This window comes from Lepisma saccharinum, chromosome 1 (assembly GCF_977018435.1).
Source record: "Lepisma saccharinum chromosome 1, izLepSacc3.1, whole genome shotgun sequence".
NCBI lineage: Eukaryota > Metazoa > Arthropoda > Insecta > Zygentoma > Lepismatidae > Lepisma > Lepisma saccharinum.
This window is the reverse complement of record NC_139229.1, coordinates 99,187,083-99,205,559: the sequence shown is the minus strand read 5'-3', so window position 1 is coordinate 99,205,559 and position 18,477 is coordinate 99,187,083. Positions and strand designations below refer to the sequence as shown.

Here is an 18,477-nt window from a genome sequence, read left to right as displayed (position 1 = left end):
TTCATTCTAGGGGAAGCAAACATTGAGGAAGAAAGAAAAACAAGGACAAATGGATACTCAAGATGGAATTAGTTTTCACGTGTTCCATGCATTTATCTTTCAGACGGCCGAGGACACTTGCAGGAGGGCACAGAGTGGAAATTGCCCCCTGGATTTCAAATATTATACAAATAAGAATACATTTCGTAAAACTTTCTTGATCGCTTCGCTCGCAATATCTTCGCACTTATAGTGAAAATTCAGAGCCATACCATGGGGCGGCGGGAGTCGGCCTTGAGAGCCAAATGATCTATGTGGGGCTATATACTGGAGAAGAAATATTCGTTCCCGACATCATGTTGCAACCAACAACCACGCAATGATTGTCGCCTTTTTTGTAATACATTACCCTTACACCTCTGAAATCCATGTTATTTTTTCAAAACCGGAAGCAGCGTCCCCGCCTGCACCGAACACGGACGAAAATGTAAACATCCTGCGAAATGCCCCTATTGACAACCAATCTATTATAGGATGGCGCGCTGACCAAATTCCCCCATTGATTTGTGCGAACACTCGTCTTTTGTGTCTTATTCACAAACCACAGACATGGAGGTCTGTAAGGGAGAATTCACATGTGTCGCTTGAGGATTTCACCAATCGAATTCAGGCTTGTGCAGCCTGACATGCCGCTACGACGTGAGACGTTGCTGCTGATTGGTACGTGTCGATCCCAAGCGGCATTTGTCGCGTGTCGCTTCGGTCTGAAGTCACCCTCAACCGCACAACCAAGAAGCCAAAGCTTACTTAACTGTTGGACAACAGATGTCAGCACCATCCACAACGCACACCCCACTCGGGTGTAACTGATCGCACACGCACAAGAATCTCTTTTTTGGTCCAAGTCCCGCCCTTCGTTTCTTGATGTACGTGAGGAACGTCTACGTTGTTAGATTAAGCTTAATAGGTTTAATTCTCTTAGCATAAATACACTGCAATTTTTCGAGGATTGAAAAAGAAGGTACTGTTTATGCTAAGAGACCTAAACCTAACAAGCTTAGTCGAACAAAAAATATTTATATATTACATCAGAAGTCAAAGGGTGGGATTTGACCCAAAAGTTGTTTGAGTCTTGTCCAATAAGTAAGACCCGTCAGCATTCACGTCACGGGTCTTCCTCTCCGCACACAGTCTTGCTACCTTGTGTTCTGACGTCAGTTGAGGAATGCCTACGAGGTTAGGTGAGGTTCCATTAGCATAAATACAATGAAAAATTATTATTTAGGCTAAGAGAACTAAACCTAGCTAGCCTAACCTGACAACGTAGGCGTCTAGCCTTATATTAAAAAAACTTTCTCCCGTGACATCAGAACACAATGTTGCTCGAGCGTTGTGCGATAAGTGAGACCCACCGTCACCCACACACTAGCAGAAGCAGAAACAGAGTATATAAAACAAGCGTACATAAGTTAATCCGTTTGTATTTTGGCTTGTTCTGTCTACATTAACGTAAGATGCGAATGTGGTAATTATTTTATTTGTCCAGTAGAAATATTTAACGTTACCATTAAGCTAATGGGAACGAAATAGCCCCAAAGTAATTTTAACAGTCACACGTGTATGTTCCACCTGTCGTATATATTCACACGTGTATGTTCCACCTGCCGTAGATATTACGTGGCAAATATTTGATTGATGTTAACGCAGGGTACGTATCGTACATATTATGTACATACATGTTCTGAGATGGGTGAAATTTCTTGTTTTCGCATTTGGAAAAATTTAACTGCTTGCCATGTATAAAGACTTTGCTTCTTAAGTACAAGGGGATAATACTATCTTTGTCGAGGACCAGTGCACTATCATACAGTAAAACTAACTTATATATGAACAAAAATAGAGAAGTGCACCATTTAGAGGCATGTTTAGGCCCAAGTTCCGGTAACAGTTCGTTATATCGGAGACCCTTGTCTTCAAATTTACAGGAGAAACTACTTGCGGAAATCAGTTTCTGTAGCATTGTCGAAGTTCTTCGAGGTATTTTCTTTCATCTTTCAATCTGTTTCAGCCGGAAATCAATTCCCGTTGCTTCAATTTAAGCGAAAACGTAACCACGCCGTTTTTTTTAACTATGTTTGCCAAACCTAACCTAACCTGTGAATGATCCGTGGGGCTATCCGGCAATGGTTTTTGGGGCTATTCATGGATGGTTATACGATGCCAAATGGTTTTTGGGGCTATCCGTGAATGGTTTGTGGGGCTCGCACCATGACGTGCGTTCCGTAACACTTCGAGAAATGGCATATTTTATTGTAAAAAATGTTTCTAATCATGTGAAAACCTTAATGGCACCTTCAAATATGTTCCGCAATACACAATTGGTAAGTACGAACCATACGAAACACAAAATATCAGATTTTAAAGTGTCTCCGATATAACAAACTGATACCCAAGTGCCTTTTGTTTAATTAAGTTCATTATGATATGCACATATTTTTTGCATGGTTCGATTTCTATTTTATAGCTGTTAACACATACTTTGGCGTTTTAGTGATTATTTGCTGTGTGTTTGCATAAGAATGTTTTTTCACTTCCGGATAATCCTATAGAATAGTTTTCTTGCCACCAGCCATTTGTTTACATTGTCTTAGTCATGGACTGCTGCTGTCATCTAGGGCATATGTGTGGGGTGGGAAGGTTTTTTTAATCTATTCATTTATCATGTGGTGAGCTATTGTGTAGTTCCAGTTGCCAAAAACTTCCCTAACTGCTTTTGTAGTTGGGTTAGGTGGGTCAGGTTAAGGGTTCTTAACATTAAAATAAAATAATGTCACTAAATGCTTTCCTAGTTAGGAGGGTCTGAAGCACGACACCCCTTTGAGCCTCATGTAAAGAGGCAACAGCGAGTAGTCTGTGCAATGCCTTTTTTATGGTAAAACAACATCTTTGCACCATTAAATGTGACTTTTCAGAAGTACAAACACTTAACTACTTTCAGGAAGTTTCAAATTTACGTTCACAATTATTTCCACTTTATGCTATAATTTTTATTTCTTCTATGAAAGAAAAGTGCCCGGTCGCTGGGAAGCGGGATGCTTGCATAAGGTAGTTTTTATGTCTTGTGATAATTACTTTCACCAAGGTTGAAATTTACTGTAACAATCATTTCCACAATTCGCAATACTTTGTCTTTCTCCTACGAAACTTGAAAAAAAATCATTAAACATTCAGAATCGTTGCTGCATGTTTAGTTATACAAATATGCTCTACATATTATTTGGTGTAATAAGTTGTTATTTCCTGGGCTACTAAGCTATTTGTATTCCTTCTAAATTTTGTAAGAAAAACATAGTAACACAATATTTAATAATATCACATGTACACATTCATACAAAAATAACAAAGGGATTTTGTCATTCGTGTCAACCTGTTATTTTCAATTAATTTTAGTGAAGCACAGGTGAAATGGGGAAATCAATCCAATACAACAAAAATGGTCACTAAGGGTAAGTTTGTTCTTATTGCATGGTGTGATTGATGATTAGGCAAACTAATAAAGTTCACCATGTGAAATACTGATCATACTTTTATTTACTTCAGCAGATTAGTACTGCAGAAAATGTTCTAGTGCCTTCTATGAGAAAATGGAAGATATAAGTGAGGGAAGTGAAATGGAAGATACAGGAGTGGAAGTCAGAATCATAGGAGAACCAAAGGTATGCCACAAAAATATCACTTTTATATGGTCATTATTAATTTTGCTAGGTTAAGTTTATTGCTTAAGAGTAGGGATGTGACGAAGCTGAAAATGTACCGATGCCGATGTACCAATAATTTTTGGAACCGATACCGATATTTAACCGATTCCAATACATAAGATTATTAAACAGAAATGGGATGTTACTTTCAGCATGACAAAAATAAATTTTCTATGTACATTTCTATTGCATATCATATGTATATACATATATATTCTCAAGACATGCGAATGTACATTTGCATCTACAAAATGTTATGTGAACCTTTAAGAAGAACATGGATTCTCAAGAGGTTAAACATTAGTACACAAGCAGTTCTTTGAAATGCAAAATGAATTCCTGTTCTGCAAGATTCAACTTTAGAAACACGAGATTTGGAAGCACTTCAGGAAGTAACCTACTTCTTCTCTTATCTCAAATCTGTTCAGCAACACTGAACACTCAATCACTGAATACTGATGCAGCAGGTATGCCCAAGTATTTTCTCAAGACTTGCTTCAGGTTTGAATATTCATTTTTGAATTTCCAATACAACAGCAGATCCTGGTTCAGCTATGTACTGTTTTATTTCCGATTTATAGTTAGGTTGATCCTCTGAATGAGTTTGCAATAATTTTTATTACAAAAACTCTACAATAATGACGAATCATAACCAAATTTTCAATAAATCTTATAAAACTTATTAGAAGCTAAAAACTCTAGTATAATCTGTGCCGGTTTAAATATCGGATTTTTGCCGATTCTGATACCGATGCGGATGTGTCAATTTCGGCCGATTTTCATACATTTGTAATCAGCTTCGGCACATCCCTACTTAAGAGATTACAGTGTGAACTTTTACCCCATGCATATTTTTATCTTTATCACTGGAAGGGTAAAAAAGCACAAAATACAGAAAAAATAAATAGTTTCGTGGAATGTCTGGAAGAATGATACATAAAATACAGAATAGTGGTGCCAACTGCAGGCCTGTAGCCAGGATTTTATTTCGGGAGGGGCTCATCCCTTATCAGTAACCACCATTTAAAGATGAAAAAGTGAAGTTAGAAGCCGTCAAGATGAATTTCTCAGTATATTGCAACTTATTATACTAGATGTTTAATCCTGCTAAGGATGTAAAGTTAGTTATCACTATACACTATGTAAATTAGATATTTGTAGGATTTTTTTGGGGGGCTAAAACCCCCCCGAGCCCTCCCCCTGGCTACGTGCCTGGCCATCTGTGCAGGTATGTTCATAGTTTAAATTCACATTTCTTTACATGATTCATAGTTTTGTTTTGTATGAAATTTTGATTCCTCTACCAAAGTGTTTGTACATAACATAAGTTAAGCTGATTCCGTTATGTTGCCTTATGTGTACATAACAGGAAAAGGTTTTTATTTCAAACAATGTAAAATTTCTATTTAGAACTACTAACATGGTAGGTTAGGGTTAGATTGCCACAGTATACCTGTAGTTCCATATTCCACATACTTACATGCACAAAATTAGTAAAATAGTATGTCTAATAAAGAAGATGTAGAGTACCGAAGTTAAATGACCAGGTTATTAACTTTCTTTATTCTATTTCAGGGCAAAGGACTGTTTGCAACAAAAGCATTTAAAGTTGGTGATGTTTTGTTCGAGGAAAGACCTTTGGTGTGCTGTCAGTTTTCGTGGAACGCCACATGTGGTTATCGGGCTTGTGATTTTTGCATGAGGTAAAGAATAACAATAAACCATTTTGATTCAATATTATCATCACCATTACAATCTCTGAAAGGACATACATAGATATTTGTATACTAAGGGACAATTAAACATGAATTGTCAAACATGGTTGAGTAGAAATTATCATCTAACAGGGATAAGTTCTTGTGTATATTGTAAACAGAGCATTTTTTAAATATTAAAACTTAAGCAGATTGGTGTAAGAGATTTAACAGCTTTACCTAGTTTCTCTAAATAAAGAATTCAAATATTGTGATGAATGCATTGTTATTATTATTCACTCATGATGGGAGTTCAGGCCAGACATAGGTTTATCTTCCACTCAGCCAAATACATCAACCTATAATTGTTACAGATACATTAATGAATATAACACAAGTCACATGTACACTCACACACACACATATCTATACATACATGGGTTGGATATTTTATAGTGGCAACATTGCTGTATACATGCCATGAAACACAACTGGTGCTTCTCGCTTGTATCACATTAGTTTGGTACCTAACCTTAGAGTATAGAAGGTATAGAGAGAGCGCAAGCATGTTTTCTGGGTGAGGGGAATGAAGCCGTAAGGGGAAGGGGGTGAGGTAAAACCACCATATTGGGATGTGCCACAGTTGCAGCCGATACAGTGGTGGAAGTAGGGATTTGAGCGTGGAATGTTTGTTTATAGTGCATACTATCTGTACATTTCAATGACACTGCGAGTAGATAATATATAAGAAGCTGCTATGCCCCTGTGTGCAGCTTTCGGATGCAACAATAGAAGTGGCAAGAAATGTTTTAAAAAAAGAAGGAATTGAGAGGTCCCAGATAAACAACATGCTTACAACATTCATTTATTCATTGTTTTCTGCCTAATTGGCAGGTTTTTCACTGCAATCTCCAGCTTTCCCTATTCTCTGCCTTACGCTTCGTAATAGCATACGACACAGTTAATTTAATATCATCCATAAGCTGATATCTCTTTCTTCCACGGACTTTTCCTCCTTCAACCATTCCCTCCAAGGCATCCCTTAGCAGACAGTTCCTTCTTAGACAGTGTCCTAACCAGTTTCTTTTCCTCTTCTTGATGGTCTCCATTATAGATCTTTTCTCATCAACTCATTTTAGTACGGCTTCGTTTCTTACATTGTCTGTCCTCATTTTACATGCTCCATTTTTCGCCATGTCCACATTTCAAAAGCTTAGAGTTGTTTTTCTTAATTTCTTCCAGGTTTCTGCACCTTATAGTGCTACACTCCACACAAAACATTTCACTAATCTCTTCCTTAGACCTATGTCCATGGGTCCACAAAAAACATTTTGTCTTTTATTGAAAGCTTCTTTTGCTATTGAGATTCTCATTTTCACTTCTTGGTTTTAACATATTTACGCTTATTATACATGCATTTCTGTTGTGATTTTATTAGTGGTATTATTATTAACAGTATGTATAAATTTTTAAATTCAAAATTGTGACATATTGGAATAGCGAAAATTGTTCCCACATTTCTTAAACATAACTATTGCAAATATTTATACGTGTTGAGAACTTTGTGGAATGTAAATTCATTGAATGAACAAAGAGCGGCTTTTGGGTCATTCCATGCCAAATCACTCAAAAAAATGGAATTTTTGACCTCACCATTTCAGAGTTGGTAGTATTTGAGGAGCAAAGAACATTTGCACAATAACAGCCAACAGCAATGCATGCTTTTTTTGTGTAGCAGGGTTGTCAACTTAGGGGAAAAATGAAAAATTTGATACACAGGGCTGAAGAAAAAAATTCATAACTGTTGTTGCAGGTAAACTAGAATCTTCATGTTGGGCTCATTTTAAAGCTAAAGGATTGTTCTTTTAATATAAAATAAACTTCTTTACCTTCATTCAAATTTCTTCAGACATGGAAAAAGAGAAACGTATCGCTTGGAAACCAACCATCAGAAATAAATGAGACCTTCCGAACCGAAGTGACATGCCAAGCTGCACATGTCACTCAGACTGGGCCGTTTTCTTAATATTGCCCTTCGTGTCACCTCGGTCCGGTGGTGGCGCATGCACGGTTAATTTTTTTGCTTCAGACTGAAGGACCCCATATCGTTTGTCGCCTCAAATAATAGTTTTTTCAGGTGTAAACGTTGGTTTGCTTGTTCCGACACAACACGAGTCCCGTGTACATTAGATCTGAAAACTCTATTATTTGAGGCGACAAGTGACACGAGCCCCTTCAGTCTGAAGCAAAAATAAAAAAATAACCGTGCATGCACCACCAACAAACCGAGGCAACACGTGCAGCTTGGCGTGTCGCTTCGGCTCCGAAGGTCTCATTTATTTCTGATGGTGCAGCCTGTCGTGTCGCTACGGTGTGAAACGTTTGCTGTTGATTGGCTCGTTCCCAAGCGACATGTGTCGGCCGTTGCTACAGTGTGAATTCTCACCAAAGCAAAATATTCACTGCAGATGCACGATCAACACACCGAAGCAACACTATGTATGGTATTGGGAAAATGATCCAGTCCGAGTGACAAGCGACATGTGAAGTTTGTCGTGTCGCTTCAGTTTAAAAAATTGCATTAATTTCCGAGTCTGTTGCCAAGAGGCGATTGTTGCCTGTCTCTTCAATCTGAATGCTTCCATTGAATGAACGGGCTCCTGTCTTGTAGCCTATTGCTTGATATTTCGGTCCGAAATCTACCTACAATCTCAACTTGAGGTGGCTTGTTATTAAATCGTGTTAACCTTTTGTACATAGCTCATATTTTTATATAATAATGTTTTGTGATGCATTTATGAATGTAGGAGTTATAAATGCAACTCCTATTTTGATTCTATTGTTATTTCATTAAACTCTTTCTGGTATACTAATGTAGCATTACATATGGCAAATTAACACGCCCCAGTACATAAAAAGGTCTAGATCACTTTGTTTTTTGTCAAAACTAGTTACTAAGAACTTTGTGTTATTGTTTCTGACGATTTAAACATAAAGAAACATAACAAGCAGCCTTAATTTTCCCGACGAAATTCCCTCTCGCTGAATGTTAACAAATAGACGCAACAGCCGTGTGGAACATCCCAATATGGTAGCCGCCGTAAGCTATTTTGGCTTCAGCTGACGTCACACATGCTCTCTGTATACCTATTCTAAGTACCTAACCTACCTCCCAGTAAATGGACTCTTCCTTCCAACACTAGGTGCATGCGCAGTGACGAGAGGAATGGAGTATCGTTGGAGTTGGCGGTCTAAAGTTGTGTAGTCAGAACCTAACTAATGTGAAAGTTATGGTGATTCTCATGGACAATTGTGATGGTATTATCTTAATGCATACCTTCAAGAATAGACCGTCAATGTGCAGTATTACTGTCCATTTTTGGAACATAACCTGCGAGCTGCATTGTGAAAGAAAAGGGGACACTTTCAGCTGAATCCTCCCATCATTGTGCAGGACAATGCTCGGGTGCATGTAGTGCAACCTGTGGCTGATTTGTTAGCTTGCAGGTGCCCTACCAGCCCTCGTGACTTTGATTTGATCCGTAAGATGAAGTAACTACTTCGTGGCATTTGCTTCCGAACTGTTCCAGAGGTTCTTCAGGCAATAGACTACTACATTTGAACCATGAACAGAATAGGCATTGCTACACACATCGCTGGCAACAGGTGAAAGGGCTGTAAAAGTTTCACAGAGGTATCTCTTTTGTATAAATTGTAAATAAATAGTTGCCACTATTAAATCGCCAACCCTCGTACAGGTATATTGTTGCTCTTTGCATGTTTGTTTTCATGAATTGTGGTCACTTATGCACAGTAATATTTTTGTAGGTTTCTGGAAGGAGCAGAAGAAAATGCAAGACGTCTAACAGGAATACAAGATCTTACTTTACCTTACCCACAGTGCTGTGCTACAAGAAAAGATTTGCATGCAGAATGTAACTTGTGTGGGGTGAGTTATCAGTTTGCTAACATATCTGAATTGTCAACTTTATCTTGGATGTCTGTATTGGATGTAGGAAAATGTATTTGACAAATATCATACTCCTGAGTAAGAATAATAATTTAATTACACAGGATGCTTGACTTAACTCTTTTCAAACATTTTTGTTTTTGCTTTTTCAGCACCTAGGGCAACCCCCTCTCCCCCAGCTTTTCCGAAGATTCTGGGCCCAATCCTATTTTTATAGGAACTTTTTATCAGTGTCCACGGAGTGCAAAGTTCCCCATTACCTTTTAATATTTTACTCAACCATGATCTTCATAAAATAATTTTTTGATGTTCATAGGGGGTTCTAATATGATTACTTCATTAATCACAATGTATTAAAATTTAACTTAAGGAAAATATATTAAAATAATCTACATTCATAAATATTCAATGCAGTCAACGAAGGGGAAAATATACATATTCTATGTACATATACATATTCTACGTAAAAAGAGGGGAAAATATTTCTGGAAGGAATAAAGCTGATGAATTTTGTGACTAATGACTAAATTAACTCCTGAAAAAAGTGTAAATATTTTTAAAACTTTTTATTTACTTTGACAAGATTTCTACCCCCCCCCTTTTTTTAGGATGACTGGCATATATTAGTTTCCACAAAAAACAAATAGTCAATATAATTGGTGAGAGACCATTCATGTGGTATTAACAAAAGTAAAACCTCCAATCACAAGTCAGATACAATTAAACATTTATTTATTTATTTATACACAAAAAAACCCAAATAGAGCCAATGCAATTTGTGAGAGACCATTCATGAGGTGTTGATGCTTTACCCAGAACCCCTTGCTTTGCTGTTATGCTACCTGTTCACCACAGAAGCAAACCAAACAAGCATTGGCAATACCTCAAAAAGTGAAATAATGTAAAAATAACATTGTGTATGCCAAATATATGTAGCTTCATTTTCGCTGTATGTGGCATCTTTATTTGTATATGATTGTCGTTATTGTTTTCAGGTGAAATATTGCAGTAGCCAATGCAGCGAACAAGCATGGAATCAATATCATAAAACATTGTGTTTGAGATCTCGAGTTCCTAATCCATCACATCCATTGGAGAAGCTAAATGAAGCTTGGAAGTAATGCAGTTTTCATTTTCGTCTTTATTTCTTACTCGATATGTATTTGCGTGAATTAGATACAGATTGTACTTCCTAAGCGTGTTGTTGAATTTAAATGGTGGTGTGAGAAATGTGTTGCATTTATTTAAAGTTTATGATCTAAGACAGATTTAGCTATGCAGTGAAACAAAGTCACTAATGGCATATTTTGTCATGTTCATCCCACCTCAGTTAGCTTCTTAGGTTGGGATCGAGTACAGGGCATGGATGGTAATTGTGTTTATTTCCTTATAATAATAATAATCCGTTGCATAATAGTCCTTGAAGGCCTACCTATCAACTGCCGGTCTCACTCCCACATCACCCAACCAGCTAGAGTGATGTGTGGTCAGCACAACGAACCACCAGCCATTGTTGTAAGTATTTTATGACTAGGTTACGCTACTCATTCACAGCCCCCACATTTCCTCACAATGGTGGGTGGCCACCAGTCCATATGCAGGCCGATGTTACGCTTCACCCAGGAGACTTGAACCTGTGCCCGTTTCATAGCTGGAGCCCAAAACATGACACCATAGGTTGCACGGCCACAGTGCGAGCTGTTATTATTATTGTTATTTCCATACAGCTTCCATTTTGGGAGATCTGTTTTCCAATCTGAGCTGACTGGAGCAAAATAGCCTCTCCCTTCCAAGTAACAGTTAATCTTTCGCCACCTATCCATCATGTTAAGAGCAGCAACACCTGAACTGTAAAGTCATCACTGACAGGAAAGGTTTGAATGAAAGATTGGAGGCTGGACGTAGATAAATACCCAATATTAGATCGATAATTTGTAAGCTATCTGAGGGACATTTAACCTAAAATTGTTGAAAAGTGATATCTTGTGGAAGTAAGAAATATTCCTTTGTGTAAGTTTGTATTTGCTTATTTGTCTATATATATATATATATATGTTCATTTCTCTTCCTTTTGCCATTAGTGTATGAGTTAGTATATAGAAGCAGTTTATGTCGGCAAAATATTGCAAAAATTTATTATGTTGCATGCTAATTTGACTATAAAATATATATTGTCTGTTTTAACAATTTAGCATGTTTTAAGTAGTTTAGTATTTTGTGTTGCATCCCTGCTTTTCTTTAATGTATTGTCTTTGTTTTTCCATATGGATTGCTTTAGATTTTTGACTGCAAGACACAGGAATTAATGTGATGTGCCTTATAGTTGCAATTGGTTATTTACTGCAGGAACAAAGGTGCAGTCCGTTGGATGCTCTAATTATCTGAAATAGCTTCTGTTCACAGAAGGTAATTAGGGCACTTCCGCAATTTTTTAAAACCTCTTCTGGGTATGATAATGTATCTGGTAGATCGAGTATTTCTTCTTGCATATGGTAGTTTGGGCAGTAAACTTGAGAATTAGTTAAATGAAAGGCATCTGAAACCAGCAGTCAAAAAGTAAAAGCACTGATTTCAACATTGTGACATGGCATGGGGTTTCACACTGGACTGACAAACATGGATCCATCCAGTTTGTAGAAAGCATTCACACAAACATGTGCGACCACCAGTCTGAGGTGGCACGATGCATGATGCTATTGAGTGACAAGCCCAGTGATGCGTGCAGATTGTCATTTGGTGAAAAAGCTTGCATTTATTTATGTAGGTTCGTTTCAAAGTGGCAAGTGTCACTTTTCATTTCTCACTTTGGTCTGAAAGCTCCCTTACTTTCACATCATGCAACTTTATGAGGAGGTTAGACTTTTACATTTTAAAACTTTAAGAGGTAAAGTCAGATGAAGGTAAAAACAAGAAATAAGTGTATTGAAGTCACATAATATGGTGGGAGCCCAAGATAAATAGAGGCATGTACAAAAAATGGACACCTTTACTTGTGGGCACTTATAACAAGTCTTAAAAATTTCATATTGGTCCATCTGTAAACTTCTGCATTGTTTGTACTTAATCTATAATTTATAATGTAGTTAAGTTTGTACATGTATTCAAAGTTGGAGAAGAAAAGACTTGGTGTGGGGTATTACCAAAGTATATGTGAATGCATTATATAGAATCAAGTAGTGACCTTCTAGTGAAAACTAATGCTAACATGTATACATAACATAAGTTATATTTATTTTTTCACTATTTCCAGACAAATGCATTACCCTCCAGAAACAGCATCTATTCTTCTGTTAGCAAGAATGATTGCTACCGTGCAACAAGCAGAAGACAAACAGGGTGCTATGAATTTATTCATGCAGGTAAAGAATTGCTTTGTATTATTTTTCACATCACTTCATGGCATGATATGCTAGTCACTCTACCATGGAGATTGGCAAGTTTCAATGTATATTGGTAGGGTCTGTACTGAATACTAAATCATAGTAGTAAATTAATGTGATTGTGAAATATAGAAAGGAAGAGTCTCTACCTATTTAAATTTACCTTCAAATTAAAAAAGAGAAAGATTGGTTTTGTTTAATTTTTACTATGCATGCCTATTTCCATAATTCTTTGTGACTGTATTCTTGTAAAAATTTGCTGCCGTGTGCAGCATCTTAGTAGTACTGTATATCTAAAATATTTTACAGATGTTGGAGTATTGGAATTGAAAAAGTATACAGTTACAGGAGCAATGTGCTAATTTGATTTCAACCTTTCATTTTGTAATCTAAATATGTGTTTCAGTTTTGTCACAGAACTGTGAATGAAGAAGAAGAAATTGCACATAAACTGCTGGGAGAACAGTTTAGTAGCCAGTTGGAAATTCTTCGGTCATTAATGGTGCAAGCATTGAATTCTGAAGAAGTGCATCATGTAAGTTGGTTACTTTTTGTAAGGAATGCATATCTGTTATATCTAGTTTTACTGTAATGCATGCATAGGTAAATGCTGCTAGATGCACTAATGGCACTGTGTGTAAAAGATGGTTGCATCGCAGCAGAAGGCATTTTTATCTGATGAACAAAGGCTGTGGCAACACTTTCAGACCAAATTTGTCAAGAGTGTACTGTACAGAAAGTCCATTGCCTGATGCATGATGTGATTTGAATCCACTAGCTGTTTGTTTCCAGGAAAAAGGCTGGGCCCACAGACTTCAGAAGAGACGGTGAACAGGATTCTAGCCATGTGCAAATGGAGTCCATAAAAGTCGGTAAAGTAGACTAATGAGATAACACAACTCATAGTATGGCATATGTTACGAACATGTCTGCATTGTCCATACAAATTGCAGCTCCTCCTCGCAATAATACCAGATGGCATACCAAACATTTCGTCTTGTAGGAAAACTTCATGGATCCTGTGTATCTGCTCCAAATGCCACAGAACTTCGATGGGCTGAAACAACACACCTCTAATGCAATGGAATTGACATCCAAGGATGTGCTGGAATGTGTTCCAACAGAGGTGCACTATCATCTCAACATCATCTGCATTAGCAATGACACCCACATTGAACACTGGTAACGTGCATTTGAGACCGAAACTACACATGACACGAGTTACGGAACACTGGTAACATGCATTTGAGACCGAAACGACACATGGCACGAGCTACCTTTTCACACCATAGCAGCATGACAGTTTGCACAAGCCTGCATTTGATTGGCGAAATCCTCAAGCAACATGCATCATGCAATTTATCTGACTTTATTCTTTCAGATATAAATATTGCTCAAGTTGAACTTCTCATTCTGCTGAGGTTAAGTTCCATGGTTTCATCAATTTGCTTTGCTTGCAGAATTAATTATTATTTTGCCTTAACTTGTTGATCTATGGTAGTCAAAATTTGTATGCACTTTGTACCAAATGGTTGTAACAATAATCTATTAGTGGTATATAATTTTCATTAAATACTTAAAGTAATAAGGTGTAAAACATGATATTTAGAAATTGCCAATAATTTGTTCTTTTTCTCCTATTTTACCTTGCAGTGGCTAACACCAGATGGCTTCCGATCTCTTGTGGCGTTGGTGGGAACAAATGGTCAAGGTATTGGGACAAGTGCTATCAGCGAGTGGGTGAAAAACACTGCTGCTTTGAATTTATCAGAAAAGAACAAACAGGAATTGGATACCTTCATTGACAAATTGTATGAAGACTTGGAGCAAGGTTTGTCACAAACATTGCATAACAAGCTGTTTTTTTGTTGTTGTATATTTTTTAGGAAGGGGGAGGGTTAGATGATGTTGTTTCAGACAATTTGAGACAATTACTTTGTAAAGCCATGGTACGTGAATTTCATCTAGAGACTTGAAGTTTTCTTTACTCTGAAATTTAAGCTTATCAGTGTAAATTACCTATCTCTGCGTAACCGCCAAACAGATATCTTTAGATACAATGTGAGGTTTTAGTTTTATTTTCCCTAAATTTCGATATTATTTTTTATTGCAATTTGGTGTTATTTTTCGCAGTTTAGGGAAAAATTTGGTGTTATTAATTTAAAAACTCTGTTATTTTCACATGCATTTTTACGGTTCCTTCTATGCTCAAGATTTTCACATTGTTTTAGTTCTGGAAAATTGAGACAAATTTTAGTTTAAATGACAAAAAAATATATATGGCTTACCTTTGTGAGAAATGACCAAATGTCTTCCATTTGGAAAACTTTCATTTCATCAGCCAGTAAATATGAAATGTTTATTGAATGATGATACCCAAATCTTTGAACACAATCATACACATCACATTTCCCTAACAATGCCAAAAAAATCCCTCTGCGGCCTCAAAATAACAAAATGGAGATATTTTTTCTCAAAGTTTTAAACACCGAAGTGCATGTCACTTTCTCTAAAGAATTTTCCTGTCAACATATTTGTTATCTATTCATTCTTCTCTTTCCTTATGTGTTGTAGTACCCCTCATAATTATTTGGGTTTACCATCTTCCATGGTGGAGTGGTTAGCACAGCAGGAGTCCCAGATTCAATTCCCAGCCTAGGCATGGGTATTCTTTGTGATTTTCCCTTCATCATATTATCCCTCATCCTCATCTTCGTGATTAGCCAAAAGTGGCAGAAAAGCAAAGGAAAATAAACCAAATCAATCAATCAATTTCTTTGGGTTTAAATATCAGTAAATTAAAGCTTAATGTATGTACGTCAGTTTACTAAAATTTAGTCATTTGAGAATGCTTATATACATATTTTCCTTTCAGAATCCGGAGGGTTCCTCAATAACGAAGGTTCTGCACTGTACCCCCTTCAGAGCTCCTGCAACCATAGCTGCATCCCGAATGCTGTTCCTAGTTTCCCATACAGTAATTTCCAGCTGGTAATGTGTGCAACGCAGAATATAGCAGCAGGAGAGGAAGTATGTGTCAGTTATTTAGACGAGTGTACTCTCTCCAGAAGTAGGCACACACGAAACAAACTTTTAAGGTATGCAATACTAGCATTGTGGTAATATTTTTCAGGTATTCTGGTTTTGACATACATGATGATTTAATGGGGGGGGGGGGATGCTGTAAAAATTCTGTTTCTGGATTGTAAATAAACATATTAATTTATACTAGTAGCAAAATAGTTTTCACTTATTTGAGAATTTATGAGATTTGAAATCACAACAACTAAACGTAGCCTCAAAATTAATATTTTTCCTTACAGAAGAGCAGTAAAATATCTAACTGAATGTCATCTATGATCAAAATTTTGAAATTAGGACGTTGCATATGGCTGTGTGTTTTTTAAGTCATGTTTTGTTGATAATGATAAATACTATCTATTTTAACATTTTGAAGCAAAACTGTGATGAATTGATTTTAATTGGAATGCAGTAATTACACATTAAAATTAATCAATATTTTGAATAACTTTACAATTTTCAAGAATTTATAGTGTTTCAAAGTAGAGTGACCAACTCACACATATTTCCTGCGAATTCCTGTATTATAATACATTTTTTAGATCCTCCAGGCTCCTGTACTGACCTGCTATTCTCCCATATTTCATTAACAATCAAGATTGCAAAATTTAAATTTTATATTATTCCCGCCATGTACATTTCAATATACTGTAAGTAGGCAAGGCGAATAACTGCAAGTCAATTGCTAGTACTTAGGCTTTGTTTTTCAAGCTGGTTCTTTTCTGCCTTGTCAAAAATCCATTCCATATCTTTGTTATAGCTTTTTGGGTTATTGCACTATTTCTTGGCTCCGAATAAAATTAAATCATAAATTGTCTTTTGTTTTATCTCCATGCGCAGATTCTTTGTGTATGAAGGTTCCCCCCACTCAAAGGTTTATGCAAAACTCCAGTCTCAACTTTGTTGTTGTGGATTTGTATTTCAAGGTCTAAGTAATTCAACATGCCATCAGTGTTGTTCTCCATGAATATAATTCTAGAATGCACCTGATTTAATTTTGAAAATAACTGGTGTTTAGATTGTTTTTGCAAATACAAATTACGTGGTTATGTGAACATTTAAGAAATTATATTGTAGCAAATTATTAACAATAGTTATGTTAGTATGATCATTACATGCAACTATACATACCAAACTTGAACTTCATTTTACAGTATTCTTATATTAACTAACGACACAATCAGAGTATTAAAATAGCTGTCATTTTTTTTCCATAAAAATACACTCATATTGGTGTAAAAGTAAAAGGAAATGTACATGTTTTTGCATAATTCCCCAGGATATTCAGACCCTGCAAAGATGTTGTTTGTGTATTCATCACATGGTTTCAAGTACTATGTTCCTATAGTTTTCCTAAACATTGAAACTTCATAATGTCGATAACATGTTTCCATTACAGAGATAACTACTTATTTACATGCCACTGTGTTAAATGTGATTCCCAAGCAAATGATCCTGATGTGACAAGTGATGAGGAGTGTGACGAAGAAGAAGATGATGATGAAGCTGATGATCACATGGAAGGGACCCACAACTGCATTCAAAACGGAGAGTGATACTAGTTGCGTGGTGAACAAAATTGGTTCACTTTTCAAGGAACGCACAAACCCATTGAAACACTGCTACTAATGTGACCATAAGTTTAGAAAATTAAGAGTTTCCGATGTTCCTGTTTGTGTATAGTTACTGTTGTCTGTAGGTATTTTACTGATACAAGACTGATATTATAGCACAACTGTGTTTCCATTACGAAAATCAAAACAAGTAGCAACCAAGCCATAAACAATGTCTACATAATAGTGAAAACACCTGAACTTCTTTAGTATAGTTAAGTGTCAATAGCAAGTAATGACATTCGTGTTGTCTTGTAAGGAAGTCTTGATTTTTAAGGGTTCCAGCGACTTTTGTTATTTTCAAGTTCGACAGATTTTTTTACTTAAATATCAACACAAACATTCCATCTTGTTTCTTAAATTTAGCTTTCTGAATTTTATGAACATGCAAAAATTGGTTCCTGTAGATGCGAGCATTTTTGATGGATAGGAGTAACAATAATATCAGAAACAGTTTTCAACTATGTATTTCACTAATTTTGTTATGCACCCTGAAAATGTTGTTCAAACTTAAAAATGAGTATTTGTAATGTTTTTTCTTTATCTAAGGGTAACATATTGGTCTTCATTTCTATCTGTTTTAGTGAAAAATCCAGGCTTTGTACCATGAAACTAGTCAAAATAAACTACATGATTCCTTTGCCTGTAAAATTTGGTATGATGGATTGTTTTTCCACGTGGCAATATGTACAGGATGCATGAATAGTCATTTAAAATATTTCATTTCACTTTGCTGATTTCCTTTTAGTAGATAATTCTATGTAGTTCTTTTTGTTTAAAAAAAAAAAAAAAAAAATTGACAGAGGTATGAAGCGAACTAGCACCAAAAGGCTCCAGAATGTTGGAAGGAAACTACAACATTTTGTAAAATGGTAATTAAAAGACCTGGTCCTCCAGGTTTGGGGTTTGGCTGACAACCTTACCCCATAAAACACACTGTTTTGAAACCCCAAAGAACTGAAGAACCACAAGTGCAGAAAAATGGACTACGAATATCACCTA

General features: G+C 36.3%; 1 protein-coding gene across 5 annotated transcripts; it reads left to right on the top strand.

Moving 5' to 3' along the window:
- The first annotated feature begins 1,380 nt into the window (after positions 1 to 1,380).
- On the top strand, positions 1,381 to 18,136 carry Smyd5 (SET and MYND domain containing, class 5). Of its 5 annotated transcripts, none has more exons than XM_083119292.1 (10): positions 1,381 to 1,504; positions 3,583 to 3,695; positions 5,313 to 5,440; positions 9,260 to 9,380; positions 10,397 to 10,518; positions 12,652 to 12,760; positions 13,188 to 13,316; positions 14,435 to 14,612; positions 15,657 to 15,879; positions 17,262 to 18,136. In XM_083119292.1, the coding sequence occupies exons 2-10, from the start codon at positions 3,624 to 3,626 to the stop codon at positions 17,416 to 17,418; spliced, it is 1,239 nt and encodes a 412-aa protein (XP_082975418.1). In that variant the 5' UTR covers positions 1,381 to 1,504; positions 3,583 to 3,623; the 3' UTR covers positions 17,419 to 18,136. The 5 variants fall into 5 exon arrangements, with proteins under 5 accessions (XP_082975418.1, XP_082975428.1, XP_082975447.1 ...); XM_083119302.1 differs by having other exon boundaries at positions 1,393 to 1,488; XM_083119321.1 differs by having other exon boundaries at positions 1,393 to 1,488; positions 3,580 to 3,695.
- Positions 18,137 to 18,477: the final 341 nt, after the last annotated feature.

Bases quoted from the DNA above. Each gene is read 5' to 3' on its own strand.
- Smyd5 (XM_083119292.1), top strand. From the start codon at position 3,624: ATGGAAGATATAAGTGAGGGAAGTGAAATGGAAGATACAGGAGTGGAA. The intron at 3,696-5,312 runs GTATGCCACAAA...ATTCTATTTCAG, and splicing joins GAATCATAGGAGAACCAAAG to GGCAAAGGACTGTTTGCAAC. The intron at 14,613-15,656 runs GTTTGTCACAAA...TTTTCCTTTCAG, and splicing joins GTATGAAGACTTGGAGCAAG to AATCCGGAGGGTTCCTCAAT.